This window comes from Oncorhynchus gorbuscha, linkage group LG06 (genome assembly GCF_021184085.1).
Source record: "Oncorhynchus gorbuscha isolate QuinsamMale2020 ecotype Even-year linkage group LG06, OgorEven_v1.0, whole genome shotgun sequence".
NCBI lineage: Eukaryota > Metazoa > Chordata > Actinopteri > Salmoniformes > Salmonidae > Oncorhynchus > Oncorhynchus gorbuscha.
In genome coordinates, this window is record NC_060178.1 from 27,545,490 (window position 1) to 27,567,193 (window position 21,704).

Consider the following 21,704-nt stretch of genomic DNA (forward strand, 5'->3'; position numbering starts at 1 on the left):
TCTCATTATACGATAGGCTATGGAATTTGATTACATACATTTGAGTAGCCAATTCATGTGATTATCTGGCCTTGTAAAAGTTGGGGAGCATATTTCCAGAAAGTATTCAACAGATGATATCACACCTCCAATGCACGCAGAACATAGGCTGTAGCCTAGATGTGGATAGCTTTTTCTACAAAAAATCTACCAATAATTTTCTAGATTTGAATAGCCTAGTAAAGATAAAGGGAGCGCAGTACAGTACAGTCGTCAGATCACAGACATTAAAACCATCTTCAGATAGGATACACACCGCGCCCGCTGTCACTGCGGAGTGACGCAACCACGTTGTTGGCTGAATGCGATGGCGGACTGCTATGTCCCCAGACCTTACCAGAGATCGAAGGGAGAAAGTCATTGAATTTGCACCGGAACCGTTATATCGTAATCAAACCACCTGTTATAGGGCGGGAGGATTCTTTTCCGCCATCCCTCTTAAGAATAGTATGGGACAGAGTTAATTTGGAGTACGTTATTTTGGACAAGACAGAGTGCGCTAGTGCAGGCTGCCGCATGCGAGCCAGCAAGTTGACAGATATAACAAAACTCGAGTCAACAGGGGACAGTCCTAAAAGGAATTACGGAGGTTGAAGATATAGCTGCTCCAACAAAATGAAATTCGCGGAGCACCTTTCGTCTCATATTACTCCGGAATGGAGGAAACAGTACCTTCAGTATGAGGTAATTTCACACGATTGTGTTTAGAAGTAATGCTTTCTGATTTAAAGTGAGAAAAGTCCCTCGAATCCATCGTTTAATGAATACCTACTGAATTAATAGCATAATATGGTCTTGTCATTAGTCTTGGTACATTTTATTAATCTTGATTTGTGTTTTTGTTACAGCTGTCACTTTAACTTTTAGCCTACTTCTTGAATTGTGTAACAAAAGATTACTTGGATAGGCTACTAGATAAGGACAGTCTACAGTTTATGGTTGGCTATTGCGTAAGCTCTAACTTTCCTTTTGATAAACTGTGCTGTCTTGGTCATTTTTTGTTTATTTTTAATCGAGTGTTTTGTCATTTTAGGTCATGATTTTATGCATCCTAGTTATCTTTCTGCAACCATTCCTGAAGCTGTCACTTTAATTGTAGAAGCCTTTTGTTCATATATAACATACTTGCTATTCATAGACCCTAAGCATTAATTCATTTTGTTAATTGTTATTTTATTTAGGTTAGTGATGATATTTACGGGATACATTATTATCTTTCTCTATATTTGTTAATGTTGACATATATCTGTCACCTGCTCAGGTCTCCATCGCGTGCGCTACATCCTACATTACATTGGAACGCTGAACAATTAGGATAGTATTTATATGGCTTAGTCCGTTATTGTTTTCCAGTGTTTGAAACCAGACCTAAAACATTTTTTTAGAATGAGAAATGTCACTTTTTTAAATATGATTTTAAAACATATAACTATATATATATATACAAATGATTATGCATAGGATATTCTCTGTTAATGGGTAGAATCACAATATAATGTTTTCATTATAATTCATAAAATGCTACTGTCCTGAAACATTTTTGCCTTGTGACAACAACAAATTTGATTGAATTAACGCTATTCTGTAAGTTATTTAGTTCATTTCAATGTTTGTTCATTTGATATTATCCCTTGCTTTGTTTGACAAGCATTAATTGAACGGACCAAAATCACAAAGTTTAAAACTGGCCATGTTTGGTTGTATCTATGGTTTGGAGAGATCAGAGTAAGGGTACATCAAAGGCAAGGTCTTTGTTGGGATATGTAGGAGCATTTTCAGGGTCACACCCCACATCTTCTTGGTTCACATTAAGAGTCTGAGTGAGGACGGGCTCTGACAAGGCTTGCATCTATGAATTATAGACAAACATGCTGATGTGAGCCTCTGGAAGAGTCTGAGTCTGCATTTCAGCATCAAACCTGCATGCCTCACTATGTGGCCTTATACCATACTATAAAAAAATATATGTTTATATACATCTTATAAATACCTTTATTGATCTACCTAACTCGTTAAGTAGGTATAGGAAGCTCTATGCGTTCAATTGGATGTGGTGATGTGGTGAAGGTTAAACACATATGGTCATATTGGTCTTTGTCTGTACTTGCAGCCTGACGCGTGTAGTACGGGGACCAATGCATGGCCCATATCAGCCATTTTACACCTCAGTCAGCTCTGAGATGGATGACCTGAGATGGATGATGGATTCTCTGGCATAGATTGGCATACCATCAATTTCTATGCCATCTATAAATAATCAGTATTACTAACTGAATCACTTTGCTTAGTGAAGTATTGGTTGATGAGTGTTTTTTTTTCTCTGAGTGTGAGGGATGTATTGTTTGGTCTTGCATTAATTAGGCTTGTGGGCTGGATTGATGGGGAACTGGTCATAAACATTCGGAAATATAGCACTTTATATTAGGTTAAGAGCCTCTGAATCTTAATTTTATCCCCTGGAAATATTAAGGGAATAAGGTTATGGGCAATTTGAGGGTAATGGAATTGCGCTGAGACTTAGATTTTTCACTTTATGTCGGCAAAAAAAACACAAAAAACACACATGTACAAGGATTACTTTTAACAATTTACACGGAACATTTTACAAAAACACATTCACTGGAAGAACTGCAAAGTAACAGAATTTCGGTAAAATCTCCCTCCGTTTTTATATGTGACCACGTTTCTTAAAAAAACAACCAAAAATGGATGTCTGTGGACGTTGAAATCAAGGCCAGGGTGGACTGACCAAATGTGAACTACTTTTCAACGTCCATGGACATCCGGTGCCGGTGCTCAGGGGGTGAGGATGCTGGTTACAGTAAATGACAAGAGAGGGGGCTCATGGGTAGGGTTGAGTAAGAGTCGGGACAGGTGACATTAACTAGAGAGAAAAGACAGAAAAGCAGAGTGAGAGAGGGATAGAGAGAGAGGGAGAGGGAGGGGTTGTCCAGACTGTTTTCACACTTGCTTTGACCACCAGACGACAGAAAGAGAAAGAAAATGGTAATGAGTTGAACATAACAGGATTCCGTTGGAAGAGAGGACTGTAGCAGTTGACCCATCTGTGGTTTGTGACTACTATGATTTCCCATTGTATCCAATTCAATTGCACAAATTCCGTTAAAGATTATTTTGGAAATTTCGTTAACAATTTGGTAACAACATTTCAAGTTTTAATCAGTTAATAATTCATAAATCAAATAGGTATCAGTAAAAACACTGACTAACTGGTAGGTCTAGATTTACTTGTTACTTCTGTGAACCTTCATTATCCTCCCTCTTCATGAGGGAGAGAAATGAGAAAATATGATGAATTTCAAGACACAGGGCAATGTTTCTTAAATTTACGTAAGGAACATCATTTATCCAAACTAAATATAAGTGTTGATATTAGTTGTCAGGGGTCTTTACTTCAACATTATTATGTTTTGATGTATTTCTAATACCTTTTAAGACTTTTCCTGCTAGGTGTTTTTTAAGACCCCCTTTCCATCTGCTTGACCACTAATCAAAGCCTTTGCTTAATCCTAGTGTTTAGGATAGACAATGGTTGAATTTCCCAATAATACTCTTAGCTTTCATTTGACACCAGATCTGACATGCTTCTATGAACTTCACGTTGGAGCTCATGGTCCTTTTACATATACATGTCTGTTTATTGCCAAAACAGAGGAGAGATCACTCTGTCCTTGAGACGTTTCTTGAGCAAGGCTTTGTGGAGGAAACATCAGCAAACAACATGTCTCCCTGTTATCCCCACCGTTTAGTTTGGTCTTTCAAGTCTTTTTTTTACCATCCATCAATGACCTTACTCTTTCTTTTATTTTTTCCAATGCAACATTGTTTGGATTCTTCTAAATGCCTTTTGGCTACAACAGGACAGCTGGTTCGGCTGCTTGGGAGAAAAGATGCCTCTAATCACCAAAACGCTTGCATGTGAATTGAGGAATTGACAAGGTGATGAAGTGATCAAGTAATGAAGTATGCTCATCCTACGAGACTGTCCTTTTTATCCACCTGTTTAGCGTTGAGGTCTGCTGCTGCTCATTAGGAAAGCAGAGCTCATTCCTGTGTGTTATGCCGGCATTATAGTAATCTCACTCTTCTAGATAATATGAAAACAAAACAACATTAAACTGCTCCCTTTGTCCTTTGTCCTCTTTGTTTTATCTCGTGGACATTTTCCTTTTGGCTCGTGCAGTTGGTACATGGTCTTGGTTCTCGGTTCCATCCAGGCTGGCCCTTGGTCTGGTTCCTGGTCTGTTCTGTGTGAGCGGGGTAAAGCAACAGAAGCCGTAACATGAGCAAGGTGGAGAGGGTAATGTGGCAGCGTGGGTGGGCGACAGAAGGAAGCCTCTTGTGCTTTTACCTCTGCAATCGAATCACTTGCGTGGGTTTATACGTTCAGGAGAATGCTTGTGTAAGCGAAGTTCCTATTCCTAAGGGACATACAATTATTATCATAAGCAGGTGCACATGTTAATTACATGCAGTGGTTACTGTGTGGGGCTCATTTCCCACTCTAGCCTCTCTGTGCAGTGTTTCAACCGTCAGGTAGGCCCATATGCAGGTTTTTGAGCGCTGCCAGTGGCACACGTTGCAAGATGATTCGCTGCATAAACTGGATAATGTGAACCATAAATACAAATGATTGGTTCATATAAACGTTTTCACTATTCCAACCACTGACATTAACAAAAGGTGCATGGTTAAAATGAGAACAGAAATCATTGCACATGACATGATGAATATGATCATGCTAGCCTGTAGCCAACACAAAACGACACACTTCTGGTGTAATGTATGCATCTTACTTAGACAACAGAGATGGCATGGCGAGCTTCCCACACCTCATCCTCTATCCCCTACTGAGAAGGCATCTGTTCTCGGTCAGTCCTGCACTCAGAGATCCACTCAGTTAAAGTGATGATGAGAATCATTGGAGTTTCAGATCTCAGACCACCCAGTACCTACAGTATTGTAGTTGATATAGTTATTTTTTTACTACTGTACATCTCAACATAAGACGATCAGCCTTAATGAGGTGTGGGGAGACCTGCAGGTTGATCTCTGTAAGCTGGTGTACTATGCTACAGTCGGGGGGGGGGGGGGGGGGGCATGCAAAAAAGAGCCGCCCTGCCCTGCCCCCTTTACCATCGGTGCTATTGCCATGGCAATATGCCTACATCTTGATGAATGCGTCCCCTCTGTCTCTTCCAACTATTAGTTTGGATGGTAAACCCTGCTACATGAACCACAGGTGGTCTCCTGCGAAGAATGTCAACTACAAATGAAGTGTTCGATATGAGCATAGAGTGATATCTGACTGCAGTGTTGGTGTTGGTGTTCAGGTTGGAAAATGAGCAAACAGAGTTTCTAAGTAGGTTCCTCCCACATAGTAGGATTAATTATTATCATCCTTATCATCCTTTCCTCTCATATGTCCACGTTATCCAAACATCAGATAAACTGTTCTAGAGAATGGAGGAATGGAACATAAACTACACATATGGTTGTCAAGAAGATACTTTGTTCTTCACTATGCGTCATTATTTAAATGATTCTTTGTCACATCTAAGCTTTGAATCCCAAAAAATATTGGTTGTACACTGTTGCACAAGACACAAAGTTCACCATGCGGGTACGTGTCTATCCCACTGTGTCTATCCCACTGTGTCTATCCCACTGTGTCTATCCCACTGTGTCTATCCCACTGTGTCTATCCCACTGTGTCTATCCCACCGTGTCTATCCCACCGTGTCTATCCCACCGTGTCTATCCCACTGTGTCTATCCCACTGTGTCTATCCCACTGTGTCTATCCCACCGTGTCTATCCCACCGTGTCTATCCCACCGTGTCTATCCCACCGTGTCTATCCCACCGTGTCTATCCCACCGTGTCTATCCCACTGTGTCTATCCCACTGTGTCTATCCCACTGAAGGCACAAGCGTAATTCTTTTGACTAGACGTCCAAGAAACGTGTTCACAGTGACTGCTATTGCCAGAGTTAGATTGGTAGGGAGGAAGAGGGATATATTCAGGTCCAGGCCTCACAGAATAAAGTCATGTTAAGACGTATCTCGTAATTATCTGTCCGTATCCATTATCTGCAAGGTCAGAGTGATCGAAGGAAATGACCCCATTCTGTAGAAAGAGGTGTTTGTAATATAGGCTACACTGCAAAAAAATGTAAATCTAAGTAAGATTAAATATCTTAAATCAAGGCAATATATGCTTGTTTTTTGTCTGACGAGATATTTCTTCTTACCAGGCAGTTTTTATGTTAGAGCATTTCACTTGTTTCAAGCTTTTTTGTCCTTAATTATCATAATAAGATAATATAACTTGTTACTGAGATTGTATTACTGGTTCCGAGTAACTTAATGCTCGAAACTAGAATTACCAGAATTATAAAGCTGTTTGATCTACACTGACAAGTACAAAACTGCTTTGTCAAAGTCACAATTTCTTATTTCAAGCATCTTATCCTTTTCATCTCTTCACATATTAAGAACAGATAATGACCAAATGGAATTCACAGCACAGCAATCATTATGGGGCAGCAGGTAGCCTAGTGGTTAGAGTGTTGTACTAGTAACCGAAGGTTGCAAGATCGAATCCCCGAGCTGACAAGGTAAAAATCTGTCGTTCTGCCCCTGAACAAGGCAGTTAACCCACTGTTCCTAGGCCTTCATTGAAAATAATAAATTGTTCTTAACTGACTTTCCTAGTTAAATAAAGGAAAATAAAAATACATGTAGACACAGAACAAAACACAGAACAAAACACAGAACAAACACAGAACAAACACACTATGAGTCATTTCAACTGTTGTACAATTCTGTTACATCCCCAAGACGGTATTTGACTTGTACATACGTTTGTCTCTTGTTGCTAATTGTGTAATAAGAGTTAAATCATCCAGCTTTTCAGCATCCACTAACTCAGTGACCTGTGCAAGGTGTGGGACCTCAACTTGATAAGCCACAGCGTTTCTATCAAAGCGTATAGTTTGAAGTGGTTGATATACCAAACAATAAAGCCTAGAATCACCAAGAAATATGTTTTTGACAAGTCCAGATTCTGGCATATTCCCATTCAGTACTTTGGCAAAGATCATGGACTTCTGAGTTATGTATTTACTACAGTTGATTTGGTTTACTTCATTGAAACCTCGGAAGTCCCTCAATTTTCCATGGAAATATTGTAGATCTTTAACCTCTGATACAGGTCCCATCTACCTTTCATTTGAAACAATTGGGTGCATTGAACTGTCAACATTTTGGCAGCTGTCATATATTTGGTTCTGATTAATCAAAGACTTGAGCTTGGAAGCCCATTGTTTAAAGACACAATGTTTAGACTCAAACCGCATACACATATGTCTAACCATTGGCTCCAATGACTTTATCTGCGATGGCAAATGTATCATATAATGCTGTTTAGGTGTAACATTGCGGCCTGGAAAAAGCTCCTTCCAATGCTTCAAATGATTTTCAATGAGTAACTTCAACCTAGACACAGTCACAATGGAAAGAACAGGTGCAAATACTATCTGTACAAATACTATCTGTACAAATACTATCTGTACTATCTCTATTAGATCAATTATCAGTTGTATATATGCATTGACTTCCAAACTCTCCAAAAACAAATGGCAATATCCTTAGCAGGACAAGCATTTGCCCAGATGACTGTTTTAGTTTATCCATCACTTGACGTTAATGTAGAAACAGAAATTGGGGATGGCCGATCTCTAACATCCAGAGGGGAACAAGGGAATCAATCAATCTGTCCTGACACAACAAGATGATTCAAAACACATTTGACTTCCAATGGGGCTATGCCCTGCAGAATGACATGCATACTGTGTTGCGGCGTTTGTATGATATCAAAGGCTGGGAACTCAACTAACTTGCTCCTTCTATTGATCCCATATGTTGTTCTCAGGCTGTTGCGAAGCAAGTCCGTCTGTGCCTTTTCTATTCCCTCACACTGTCTGACATGCTTCTCCAATGTCCTTTTAGGATATGCATCCTCATTGAAGTGTGTCTGCATGTCCTCAAAAGAACCCTCACAGTGCCTGCACTTACTGTAGGCAAAGCCCACACTCTCTTTGAACCCTGCCAGTTTATGTTGTGCCAGGGTGTCTCCACGGAGAGAGACCATGGCACCATATATCGTTAATAGTTTGCATTTAACTCCACTGTACAATGCATCCATGCCTTCCTTGATTCTATTCAATTTGACATCTACACCAGGTTGACGGAGGTCTGCTGATCTAGCCATGGCAGGTAGCCTGATAGCAGCCAGGTTAGACCTGTATTTTGGATGCATATTTCCGAGGGTGCAGTACACCATTAACAACTTGTTTTTTCATGCAATGGATCCTAGTGGATTACAGATCTCTATTTCCTTTGTGTACGGAACCAATGCGTTTGGTTTCTCTGAAAATAAGGAATGTGATTTTAGAAGAGCACCTTCAACAATGTCATGAGAAAACTTTTCCCTGCACATCTGGGGTCCCTCTTCAACCATAGACAAAAATCCTTGGGTGTGATAAGAACTGTGAGAACTGATAAGAACTAGCCTCTATCTCTGTTTCATTTGAGAGATGGGAAATGTGACAGGGAAACTGTGTCCATCAGACATCATGGTTAAATACAACGGCAATTGATGTCCTATAACTCATTATCTTCACACATCTTGCCGATCGTTGCCGAAGGTCATTTTTCCCTGTAGACATTATGTACTGAGTTTGGACATTTCAGATATACTTTCAATATATTACTTAGTTTTCTGGTCTTCTTTCTTCATTTGTGTGAAGTAATTGACTTATCATACTACTCATGACAATGGCTATGTAAGTAGATTACTTGAATTTATCAATCAATGGTATCTTGTTCATTACGTCAACCCCACTAATTATTGCAATCATTTACTCATATGAAAAGGTGTTGATTGATTGGATGAAACATCAGCAGGTCATTGCTTGTACAGCAGAGAAACTGACGAGTGATTATCCCTCTGTTTGTTCCTTTTCCAGGCGTTCAAGAGTATGCTGTATGCAGCCCAGGACCAGGCCCCATCCATAGAAGGTAAGTCAACTCCTGGTCCACGGACAGAAAGAGCTCGCCCCGCACCCGTACGTCCTGACACCCCGAAATAACAGGCCCTGCTAAAAATAGAGGAAATTCCAGTGATCATCCAGCCACCCCCTACACACGACCCAGCAGCCACTGGGTGCAGTGACTTCCCTACCACCGTGCAGTGCTGTGATAAGGCCTTTGGCTATAATTAATATACAACGTCAGGCTGCCAGCGAGGCGTGACAGGGACCAGCGTAATGGTTTGTTTTTAGATGCAGAGTGATGGGAGGTAAGAGTTCTTCAGTTGCAGTGCAGTTAGTCACTGGATGACCACACTCAGGGTCCTCTTATAGAAGTCCTCTAAATACAATGGTCGCATAAAACATGCTCAACATCCAACAACAATATTTAGATGAATGCCTGAGTTATCATGCTAGAATTGGTTTACACGACAGAATGCATATCCTACTTACATCATACAAAGAAGTGCTGCTCTGTGTGGAGGACTGCGTGAGGACTCTCCCCAGACGTGATGGTTGAACGGTCTGGCACTGATCTGTGAAAAGTGTCTAGTTCTTGTTCACTGGGGAGCTGCATCTCTCTGAAGGTCTACTTCCAGGAGACTGGGCCGACGGGCCGGGCCTTTCTGTTAAGGTGTGAGAGAGACATTATTTACAGTCAGTGTGTGTGTGTGTGTGTGTGTGTGTGTGTGTGTGTGTGTGTGTGTGTGTGTGTGTGTGTGTGTGTGTGTGTGTGTGTGTGTGTGTGTGTGTGTGTGTGTGTGTGTGTGTGTGTGTGTGTGTGTGTGTGTGTGTGTGTGTGAGAGAGTGGTGTGTCCAAGCCTCCTCTGGTCTGACTTTGATGTCTCCAAAACCAAAGTTCCAGTGGAATAGGAAAGAGGAAGTTGGCAGGTGCGGTTGACAGGCTAGGAGATGAACATGGCTGGAACGAGCATGCAGGAAAAAGAAGCAGAACTGAGAATTTGCTCAATGCTGCCCGGGACCCACTCTTACTGTGTCCAGGTTGACAAGTTGAAGGTATGGTCAGTTTCCGCTATACGACTCCAAAAGAAGACTCCCTCACCACTCATGAAGCATGGAATAATCTGACAAAGACCACACTGTCAGCCTGTGTTTATTGTCTCTAGTACAGTAGTCTCTAGTCGCATCGTGGTGAGAGGAGAAAAGCCTAGCGAACAGCCGTTGACAGTATGATTAATCAGCCAAACTTTCACCTCATATTTCAACCAATGATGGCATGTGAAGCCTAAATGACAGAGTTGTCTGTGTGTCCAGTTTGGTGATAACATATGAGCTGTCTCCTTTAAACATTCTCCTGAGGGTTTGAGGTTGGTCTTATCGTCAAGATGGCTGATGAATCACATCCTGTCTGCCCCTGTCAGAGCTGCCATATGTAGGTCACTCCTGAAGCCACCATGAAGAGTAAAATAATGGAAAAACAGAGAAGGAATACATGGGACCAGCTACTGTACTGGAACACATATTGAAGGTTGTTGAATTGTTAGATAGTAATGCACTGTTGGAGCTAGGAACACCAGCATTTCGCTACACCCGCTGTAATATCTGCTAAATGTGTATGTGAGCAGTACAATATATTTTTTATATTATTATTTCATTTCTTTACCCCCTTTTTTCCCCCAATTTCGTGATATTCAATTGGTAGTTACAGTCTTGTTCCATCGCTGCAACTCCCGTACGGACTCGGGAGAGGCTAAGGGCGAGAGCCGTGCGTCTTCCAAAACACGACCCCGCCAAGCCGCACTGCTACTGGACACACTGCTCGCTTAACCTGCAAGCCAGCTGTACCAATGTGTCGGAGGAAACATCTTGGTGACCATGTCAGCGTGCATGTGCCTGGCCCACCACAGGAGTCGCTAGAGCATAATGGGACAAGGACAACCCGGACGGCCGAACCCTCTCCTAACCCGGACGACGCTGGGCCAATTGTGCGCCGCCTCATGGGTCTCCCGGTTGCGGCCAGCGGCGACACAGCCTGGGATCGAACCTCGAACGGATCTGTGTTGACGCAGCTAGCACTGTGATGCAGTGCCTTAGACTGCTGCACCACTCGGAAGGCCCTGTGACCAATACAGTTTGATTTGATTTTGAACCCCTGTACTTCAGCGCCAGACACTTTACTTTTCATATGAGGAACGAGATTAGCAGGCTTCCCGTGAAATACACGCTGAGCACAGAACTTCTCGTCACACAGACCCTGTTTCAAATCTGATTCAGTTAAAAAAAGGGATGATTTTATTAAATCACCCCTCAATGAAAGAGTAATTACGGGAATGTGATTTCTGAGATGTTTTTCTCTCTCTCGACTGCGAGGCCTGCCGTGTCTGAGTCAGGTTTGGTATTCTGTGAGAGTACTGGTGCCTCCGGGAGACAATTTACTGGGTTATTACCACTCCCTCTAGCTGACCCGCTACCTGATACAGTTATAGTAGAGATTCAACACGAAGGAATACAGCACTTCAAAGCCTCTGTAAGGGCCTTCTCTTCATCCAGGCTTCTATCAGATACCCCAGAAGTGCATGTTACTCAATGTCTTGGGGTGCAGCACAATGGGTTGTGTGCCCACTGTTCTCAACGCCGTAGGCTTTCCTGTGGTCAGGCTGAAGGCATTGTTTGGATGGTTTGGATGTGAGAGATATGAATGATACAACTCCTGACACAATACTGTATTGGCCATACAATACTACCTGTTGTGTTGATGAAGATTTTAGTCCGTCATCAATTCCCAAACAATTGCTACACTGTGACCTTCTCTATATAGGAGTAAATATAAGCCTGCTTTCAGGACTGATGAGGAAAGTTATTTTACATTTTGACAGAAATGCATTGATCAGCGCTACCTACCGTACTCGGATAAATGTTCAGTAATTAAGAGAGCTTGTTCTAGTTCCATACAGCACCAGAGTGCTTGTAGAGTCTTCTATGGCATTTAACCTCTTGGGAGATCCTTTGTTCTTGCTCCCTAGTTTTGAATTAGAACAGCTTTTGCACTGCAGCTCAGTCCAGGAGAATGAACTGAGGAGCATCTGGCCCGAGCTCAGGCTCCTCCTCTCTGTCTCTCTCCAGTAAGATCGAATTAGATCAGGGATGGGCAACTTTGATGGGGGTTGGGGGCCGCAAAGTATCTGAACTCATCACGAGGGGCTGAAGTGGCTGGCGGGTCTGCTAACCCACATTCATACACACACATGCAGTCAACTGATTTGTGCAAACAATTTACTGCTTAACTCTCTTAACTAAATGCATTGTACCAGATTTGGTTCATTTCCTGCAATAAAAAATTCAATGGGGGCCACCTGGAGGTGCCCAGCGTGCCCGGTCGGTATTCGGCCATGGTTATTACAAGTTTAGATAGCTGGCTAGACTCATTTATCAGTCAAAAACATGGGCTAATTGAGTGACTGTCAGTGAGTGACATAACAAGAGGAAAGCTGCTGATGCACAACCAAGTTTCGAAATTGCACCTTGTGTTTTCTACTATTACAACTCGCAACAATGAGACCCTGACTGAGTTCAAAAGAAAAAGGCCCCGTTTTTGGAAATGGATCCGCGGGCCTGCCAGCGGGGGGGGTCTCCCTACAGTAGACCAAGTCCAATTCAATTAGCCCGCCGATTATGAGATTTTAAAACAATAACTGCAGATAAACACCGCAATGGGAGGAATTAGTCTGCCTCCGGAACTATTTCTCAATGTTGTTACATGCCGTAGTGGCCTAGTCTATTGGCCGAGTTACATCAGGGGTGATCTAGGATGGTTCACATGGGGAAGGGCGGGGCCCACACCTCCCCCCATAGCTTGACCAAGGTAGAGGAGGAATGTGGGGGAAGGGTTGTGCTGTTGACTGCTCACAGGAGGACACCATAAAGATGATTTCCCACAGCCAAGCACGTACACTAAGTTAGCTGAGGTCTTTATCACAAACGGGCAGTAAAATGTTTTATAGTCTCTCTAGGTTGCTCTATAATACATAGCTCGGAGGACAGAAGCCATGCGTGAAACTGCAGATTGAATGGAATGAGGGGAGTCTTTACGTGTCTTCCCCTGAGTACATTGGTTGTTGATGTTTGATGCATAATGCCTCTGTATCTGTGTGCTTCAGTGTTATTACTGTATGGAGCAGCAGCAGTTTGAGACGGACTGTAAAAGGATAAAGCACCATAATAAAGAATGATGGCTCAGTTGGGCAGAAGAGCAGCCTTCTGGACAGGCTGAGCCCTCCCCCTCTTTCCTCACAGCAGTCCCACTGACCACTGTTTCTGACTCAGCAGGCAACATGGCCCTCAGTGCAGCCTGATTACACTGTTATTGCAGTGGAATATTATATGACTGTTCCAGAGGAGGCTGGCTGGATGAGCTATAGGAGGAAGGGCGCATTGTAATGGCTGGAATGGAATATATGGAATGGTCTCAAACAAATGGAAACCACATGTTTGACCACGTTACATTTATTCCATTCCATCCATTACAATGAGCCCTTCCTCCTATAACTCATCCAGCCAGCCTCCTTTGGACTGTTCATACCTTGATTACACAGCTAACCTTTCTGTTTTGTATGAAATAAAATAGATATTATAAAGTATGTGTTTATACTCTACTGCTAGCTATTGGCTCAGCCAACCATCTTCAACCCCTTTGTCATGTGGAGTTTTTCTTCCTGTGTAGTTCCTCGTTGAAATCCAGGGGTGTCTCCTGAAACTCAAAACATGTTAATGTTTTATGTAGCTGAATCAATAACAGCAGAAAAGCAATTGTGTCTCAACTTCAGCCCTCAGGTTCAATACCAGCAGATGGGCTCCAGCACACTTCAGGTAACTCAGACCGAAGATCCCACCAATCACATTATTATGTAAGAAACTGACATGGAGGGAGACAATATTAGAAGTTATTATGCTGGTTGTAAAATTGGTGAGATAGTGGTGTGTGTGTGTGTGTGTGTGTGTGTGTGTGTGTGTGTGTGTGTGTGTGTGTGTGTGTGTGTGTGTGTGTGTGTGTGTGTGTGTGTGTGTGTGTGTGTGTGTGTGTGTGTGTGTGTGTGTGTGTGTGTGTGTGTTTTGTGTTTGTGTGTTTGGCTGCAGCCACAGACAGACTCCCCAGTCTGCATTGGTGAAGGTCGTTCAGAGTGGAGCAGTAAGCAGAGCTGTTATCAGAGAGGAGAGGGGGACAAGCTTGTTGCCTGCTGAGAGAACAGTCACTAGCAATTAGCCTGCCTGCTTTTCTCCGGTCAAAGACCACTGAACAACACTATGCTCGATCTCTTTCATCCTCAATATGGCAGTCTTTTGTTCACACACCTCACCTGGACACATTTATTATTGCACTTCAAAGGCACCATTGCATTAATTAAGGAGAATAAACATGGTAGTAAAAACATCGTCACAATGGCTCCTGTTGCCTCCTCGCTGCCATTCCCCTTTTAGTGCCAATTAATTCGTACGAGGAGGAATAGTAATGTGAGATAAGTACGTAATCCACTTAATGAAAGCGCTAACATGAATCACACTCCCAGAGACCTCCACCTTCCATGATGATTTCCACTCGCAGCTCTCCACCTTCTGCGATGGGCCGGCCTTCCATTTTGTCTGCTGTTGTTGGTTGCTAAAGGACATGGCTGGCTATTTGAAGCCTGGCGGTGGTATTATTTTAGTGATTTTTATTCCATTCACGTGTGTCTAGGTCTAGCAGCTGTTATTACAGTGGGCAATAGGAGAGGCCCCTGTGTGGATCTAAGCAGGAGTTCTGAGCAGGAGCCTTCCCCAGTCTCAGTAGCCCAAGGACACAGCCCTGTACGTTCTGTGGGCCAGTAGCCTAGCAGCCAGGGTCTCCCACCAGCCTGCATTATTGATGGGCTGCTTCACAAGCTGCCTCTCTGATTTAGATGAAAATGCTAATTGCTCAGTGTTTGTGGGTTTATTCCTCCTTAGCAGCGCTAGCTGCCTGGTGCCACCCGTATTTCACTTTTCTGGCCGTGCATCTGTAGAAAAAGCCTCATGTGCTACTGCTTTTACAGTAGGAGGAGAGGAGGAAGAAGCCTGGGGGCATTTATCTAGTGGAGATTGTTAAAGATATCAAGGAGTTGAGGGAAGTCTACAAGGATGATCAACATACTGACTGGTGCTCTAGAGAGAGAGATGGGAGGATGGGGAGGGTCAATAAAGAGCTGAGAGGAAACTCAAGGTTATAGATTAATCGAATCAGGGTAATGAACAATGAAAAAGCAGGGGACTAATTGGATGAAGGAGTGGGGAGATGTGGCCTTTTCACTCCCTCTCCTTACAAGTTGCCTTTTATTGGGATGAATCTTGTCCTGGAGGTAGAGCTAAGGTTTCCAATATATGGGCCAGCTGCAAAGTCAAAATGGGCTTTTATTTTAGGGTTAGGCATAAGGTTAGCAGCGTGGTTAAGGTTACAGTTAAGGTTAGGGTTAGGCATAAGGTTAGCAGCGTGGTTAAGGTTACAGTTAAGGTTAGGGTTAGGCATAAGGTTAGCAACGTGGTTAAGGTTACAGTTAAGGTTAGGGTTAGGCATAAGGTTAGCAGCGTGGTTAAGGTTACAGTTAAGGTTACAGTTAAGGTTAGGGTTAGGCATAAGGTTAGCAACGTGGTTAAGGTTACAGTTAAGGTTACAGTTAAGTTTAGGGTTAGGCATAAGGTTAGCAACGTGGTTAAGGTTACAGTTAAGGTTAGGGTTAGGCATAAGGTTAGCAACGTGGTTAAGGTTACAGTTAAGGTTAGGGTTAGGCATAAGGTTAGCAACGTGGTTAAGGTTACAGTTAAGGTTAGGGTTAGGCATAAGGTTAGCAGCGTGGTTAAGGTTACAGTTAAGGTTAGGGTTAGGCATAAGGTTAGCAACGTGGTTAAGGTTAGAGTTAAGGTTACAGTTAAGGTTAGGGTTAGGCATAAGGTTAGCAGCGTGGTTAAGGTTACAGTTAAGGTTAGGGTTAGGCATAAGGTTAGCAGCGTGGTTAAGGTTACAGTTAAGGTTAGGGTTAGGCATAAGGTTAGCAGCGTCGTTAAGGTTACAGTTAAGGTTAGGGTTAGGCATAAGGTTAGCAGCGTGGTTAAGGTTACAGTTAAGGTTAGGGTTAGGCATAAGGTTAGCAGCGTGGTTAAGGTTACAGTTAAGGTTAGGGTTAGGCATAAGGTTAGCAGCGTGGTTAAGGTTACAGTTAAGGTTAGGGTTAGGGTTAGGTTTAGGTTTAGGTTTAAAACAGTGCTTAATTTGAACAGTATCCGGCACGTCTCCGTTTTGTACCAGAACCTATTTGGCAGGATCCTGTACCTCTCACGGCATGACATTTATTTTCTCACTTTTTGCAATATAAACATTTTAACAAAAGCGATCAAAGTTCTTTCAAGTTGCCTCTTCGTTAATTCTTCTGCCCCCACAAAAAAAAACTATGTGAAAAAGGTGATTTTCAGCCTGGTCAAATATTTGGATTGGGCTGGACCGGGTTTATGGTTTGCACAACAATGTTACCTATGTTTGAGACCAACTCCTGGCTGTGGCTGTGGCTGTGGCTGTGTGAGAAGTGTGCCAGTATCTTTCACATGACTAGAATGAGATTCCCTTTCTATGATCTCTCTCCCTCTCTGCTCTAATAGACATGAGCCTGCAACTCTCATCTCTCCAGTGTTGCACTTCATCATTTATTTCCTTATAGAATTGCGCAAAGAGTTATGAAGGAACTGCAGCACTCCTTATAAATTGAAATAAATTTGCCAAAGTTATAGAATTACTGAATGAAGTCATTCAGAATAGCCTACTACACCATGAGAAGGCCTATCATTTAGCCACAGAGCTTGTAGCCCAATAATTAAGCAATACGGCCCGAGGGGGTGTGGTATATGGCCAATATACCACGTCCAAGGGCTGTTCTTATGCACAATGCAACGTGGGGTGCCTGGACACAGACATTAGCCGTGGTATATTTGCCATATATCACAAACCCGAGGTGCCGTATTGCTATTATAAACTGGTTCCCAACATAATTAGAGCAGTAAACATAAATGTTTTGTCATACCCATGGTATATGGTCTGATATACCACACATTTCAGCCAATCAGCATTCAGGGTTTGAACCACCTAGTTTACAACAAGGAATAGCCTACAGTTGGGAACGCATGGCAAATCTGTCAGTAAAAAAACAGCATGCTGACAAAACAGGCCTTTCGCAATATTAACAGTACAATCGAGGGAAAACACAGGTTGGAAAACAAATGGCTCCTGCTGATAAGAGAAGGCTATGCTGTAGGCTACCAACATATTTGATCAACTTCCAAATATTGTTTTACAAAGTCAAACAAGAGAGAGAGAGGCTGTTGTTACGAGCGCATCGGCAATCACCAGCGAGTGAGCTGCTCATCATTGAGTTAGTCAGTGAAACTGGGAAGCATTTCAAGGACTATAATTTCCTCCTCATATTGTAGTCTACGATATTTTTAGGTTACAGGAAGCCGTTTTTATTGATCTCAGTTTGTCAGTGTCAAAGTAGAAAGAGATATTCTGCCATAGTCTCCAGTCATGTAAAATGACTTAAGAGTTGCATGAAATGCGTTTGTAAAAGGCCACATTTTTCCCAGACCCTAGGCTACTAAAAAGGTTCCCCATGTGTGCAACTTCTGTAAGTGCCTCTACTCTACTGCTCTATGACACTACACAAACGTGATGATATGCTGCCTCCAGTATGAGAGAGAGAGAGAGAGCTCCCCTCCACATGATCTCTGCAGCTATAGTGCACAGTGCAAGAGAAGAGGGGGGAAAGAATCTTGATAGATGAAAGTCCATCCATTATTCATCTGTGAATTAGATTTCGCCTGAATGGGTGTTGGGGAAGGGATGTGTGGTAGAGGGTGGGATGGGACCGGGGAGCACCAGGTTATCGGTGCTCACAGTAGTCCAGGTCTTTCCGGAGAACTAGCACTTAGCCGTTTAAGGTATATGAGCAGTAGGTCTATGCAATCAGTAGGTTAGCGCCATCTCTCTCGTACAAAGGAAGTATGGATGGAGACATCCTTATGGAGACCAGCATGTTAGTGTGCTGTGTGTTGGCAGTAATCTGGGTATCATATGGATGGGCTGATAGCCAACAGACAGACTGAGATGAGAATGAGATGATGCAGGTCTCAGGAGTGAGAGTGTTTGTTCACGATTAAAAGACTCTCAGACATAGTCTCTGCTCAGTTGGCTTGTTCTGTTGACCGTGACAGGTTACTGTAGCATTTTTAGTCAGGCCAAAGCCAAATCAGTTAGCGTGGAGCTGCCATCTGTCATGTTATGTAAAACGTAACCTTTTTTGGGGGATTCATGGACATGATCAATCTTGCATGGGTTGTGGCATATTGCGTCCTCTTCAAGATGATCAACTTTGATCATGGTTATGGTATTTAAAAAAAAAAAGTGAATTATTGTGTATTATTCAATCCATATCCATTAAGATTATGACAGCACAATATGTCATGAGTGTGGAGCACAACAAGTCAAATACTGTCTGAGAAAAATAGAGACATAGGCTACTATGCCCTTGTCTGTTCTGAGTTTATCGCATCTCTCTCTCACAGAGTGCACAAACACCCAGGCGTAGGAGGGGGTGAACTATAGACAATGGTGGCAGTACCATCCGCTGAGGTATTTCAAGTCCCTTTTATTTGTGTTGAGGCAAATGAAATGCGTTCATTACAGGCTCTTCTAATCTTTCAGGTTAACAATTAGTCTTCCAAAGCTGCTGAGCTGGGGAAATGACAAACTGTTCATTATCTACAAGCACAATTAGTTTAATTGGGAACGATGTTCAACTCGCACAAAGCTATTTCTTAATCACGTTTCTCCCCCCCCCCCATCGACTTCTTTCATCTCAAACAAATCACTTCACTTTGAAACTATCACAGTACTGTATGTATAAACACACAATACGAAGTGTTGTGCCCCTGTGTGTGCTTGTGTTTGTGCATGGGCACATGCGCCAGCAGTATGTAGGAGAAACAGTGTCCTTCAGTGCTCAAATCTGCCCGTCTGTCCATTGTCCCTCTGGAGAGATGGCTGGAGACTGTTTGCTGATTGGCTGCTGGTATCTTCCTGGGTAACCTGCTGTCAGGTGGCTGTTGCTTGAGGTCTGTGTCGGCCCCTCCCTCCCTCCCTCCCTCCATCTCCCACTGACTCTCTTTAATCTTTATTCTAATGCTCAGCAGGGGGAGCAGGAGATGACAGGAACCACAGTGGTTGGAGATTCTCAAACTAGATGGAAGATTATGGTAAAGCTTCTTCCTCTGCTATTGACAGATTCATTGTATACAACGGCATGACTAGATGCTCTATTTTACTCTGTCTACCTGGCAGCAATCAAAGAGGGATCTATTTCAAATGGCCAGTAGGAACTAGGAAACATACTTTTTTTTCAGAATGTATCCAAGTCCTTCTGTTAGCAGAGCCATGTTGGTTTAAATTGAGTGTCTTCCCATGGGGTCAGTGTGGGTGTGTGAGAGAGAGCGAGAGCGGGAGTGATAGAGAAGGAGAAATTGGCCATTTCTGCCATGAGATAGAGCTCCCCCTGCTCAGTTGTGCCTCTGGGATAAACTAGGAGAGGAAGAGAGACTGGTGACATTGACAGTGAATGGAAGATAGTACAGTGGTGAGTTGGAGCCTTGGGGACCAACGTTTCTCTCCTCTGTTAAGTGCTCTCATTATAGGGATGGACAATGAAGTGTTTCTACATAATGTTGCAAAATGTCACTGAGAATAGCAATGGGTCACCTCTCCACTTTGTTTTTACTTCACGAGGATGGCCATATGAAGCACATTTGAGGGCAGGGGGTCAAAGCATTTGTAACAGTATAACTTTAGACCGTGCCCTCGCCCAGACCCGGGCGCAAACCAGGGACCCTGTGCACACATCAACAACAGTCACCCACGAAGCATCGTTACCCATTGCTCCACAAAAGCCGCGGCTCTTGCAGAGCAAGGGGAACCACTACTTCAAGGTCTCAGAGCAAGTGACGTCACCGATTGAAACGCTATTTAGCGCGAACCACCGCTAACTAAAGCTAGCCGTTTCATACTTATTTTCCCCCATAATTTGCAAATAAATTAATGAAAAATCCTACAATGTGATTTTCTGGATTTTTCTCGTCTAGTTGAAGTGTACCTATGATGAAAATTACAGGCCTCTCTCATCTTTTTAAGTGGGAGAACTTGCACAATTGGTGGCTGACTAAATACTTTTTTGCCCCACTGTAATATGGTTTTCTGATTCTTTAAAATGTCATTCATATCCAGTGGCATGGGAGGAGAGTGCAGTGAATCAATTATTCAATGATATTGTTACTGGACAACTTGTTGTTTTATATTAAATGTTGAATTATTAACTGTGTGCTAGATTGGAAATATGGCCTCTGTTCACGATTCTCGTAATTTATCCCAGTTACAGAAAGCCACTGTTAAGTTAGACACAGTGTATTTAGAGGGTTAGATAGATATACAGTATAGTGTGTGTTTGTGGTTTACACAGCTAGAATGTACAAACCATAATTTATGTGGAAAGGAAAATGTTTGTGTTACAGCAATATTTCACACAGCTGAGTATGTTCATTATCAGTAAAGTAATGCTGTTGTCACTCAAGTGGATATGGCAGTTATCCTGAAATAGACCATATTATCCTTGTCAAAGATCCAAGTTTCTGACATGTTTCTGATGTAGCAGTAAAATTGAATGGGCCAATTGCAACCATTGAAAGCCGCAAGATTTTCGCGAATTGATCTCACGTTAAACCATCAACACGTGTTAAAATCACCCGCACAGCTGATCTCAATTGCAGCCAACATTGGCCAGCGAATTACCACTCTCTAATGCAGATGTCGAGGTTATCTTTCAGTCTTGATTGCAGCCAACATTTTTCAAGACTATTTCGAACTGTTGCATATACACTGACTCAGCGTGCAATGAACGCAAGAGAAGTGACACAATTTCACCTGGTTAATATTGCCTGCTAACCTGGATTTCTTTTAGCTAAATATGCAGGTTTAAAAAATATCTACTTATGTGTATTGATTTTAAGAAAGGCATTGATGTTCATGGTTAGGTACACATTGGAGCAACGATATGCACCGCATCGATTATATGCAACGCAGGACACGCTAGATAAACTAGTAATATCATTAACCATGTGTAGTCAACTAGTGATTATGATTGATTGATTGTTTTTTATAAGATAAGTTTAATGCTAGCTAGCAACTTACCTTGGCTTACTGCATTCGCGTAACAGGCAGGCTCCTCGTGGAGGGCAGTGTAATCAGGTGGTTAGAGCGTTGGACTAGTTAACTGTAAGGCTGCAAGATTGTATCCCCCGAGCTGACAAGGTAAAAATCTGTCATTCTGCCCCTGAACGAGGCAGATAACCCACCGTTCCTAGGCCATCATTGAAAATCAGAATGTGTTCTTAACTGACTTGCCTAGTTAAATAAAGATTAAATAAAGGTGTAAAAATATATATATCTTTTTTTAAATAGTCCAAATCGGTGTCCAAAAATACCGATATCCGAT

The 21,704-nt window shown here is 42.5% G+C and overlaps 1 protein-coding gene across 1 annotated transcript in view; it reads left to right on the top strand.

Annotated features, from left to right (window-relative positions):
* The first annotated feature begins 337 nt into the window (after nucleotides 1–337).
* The window catches only part of LOC124037783 (xenotropic and polytropic retrovirus receptor 1 homolog), a 114,032-nt gene continuing 92,665 nt past the window's right edge, over nucleotides 338–21,704 (top strand). Inside the window, exons 1-2 of the mRNA XM_046352830.1 lie at nucleotides 338–723; nucleotides 9,091–9,142. Of these exons, the coding sequence (XP_046208786.1) occupies nucleotides 655–723; nucleotides 9,091–9,142 (121 nt within the window). The 5' untranslated portion in view covers nucleotides 338–654. The remainder of the gene's footprint in view (nucleotides 724–9,090; nucleotides 9,143–21,704) is intronic.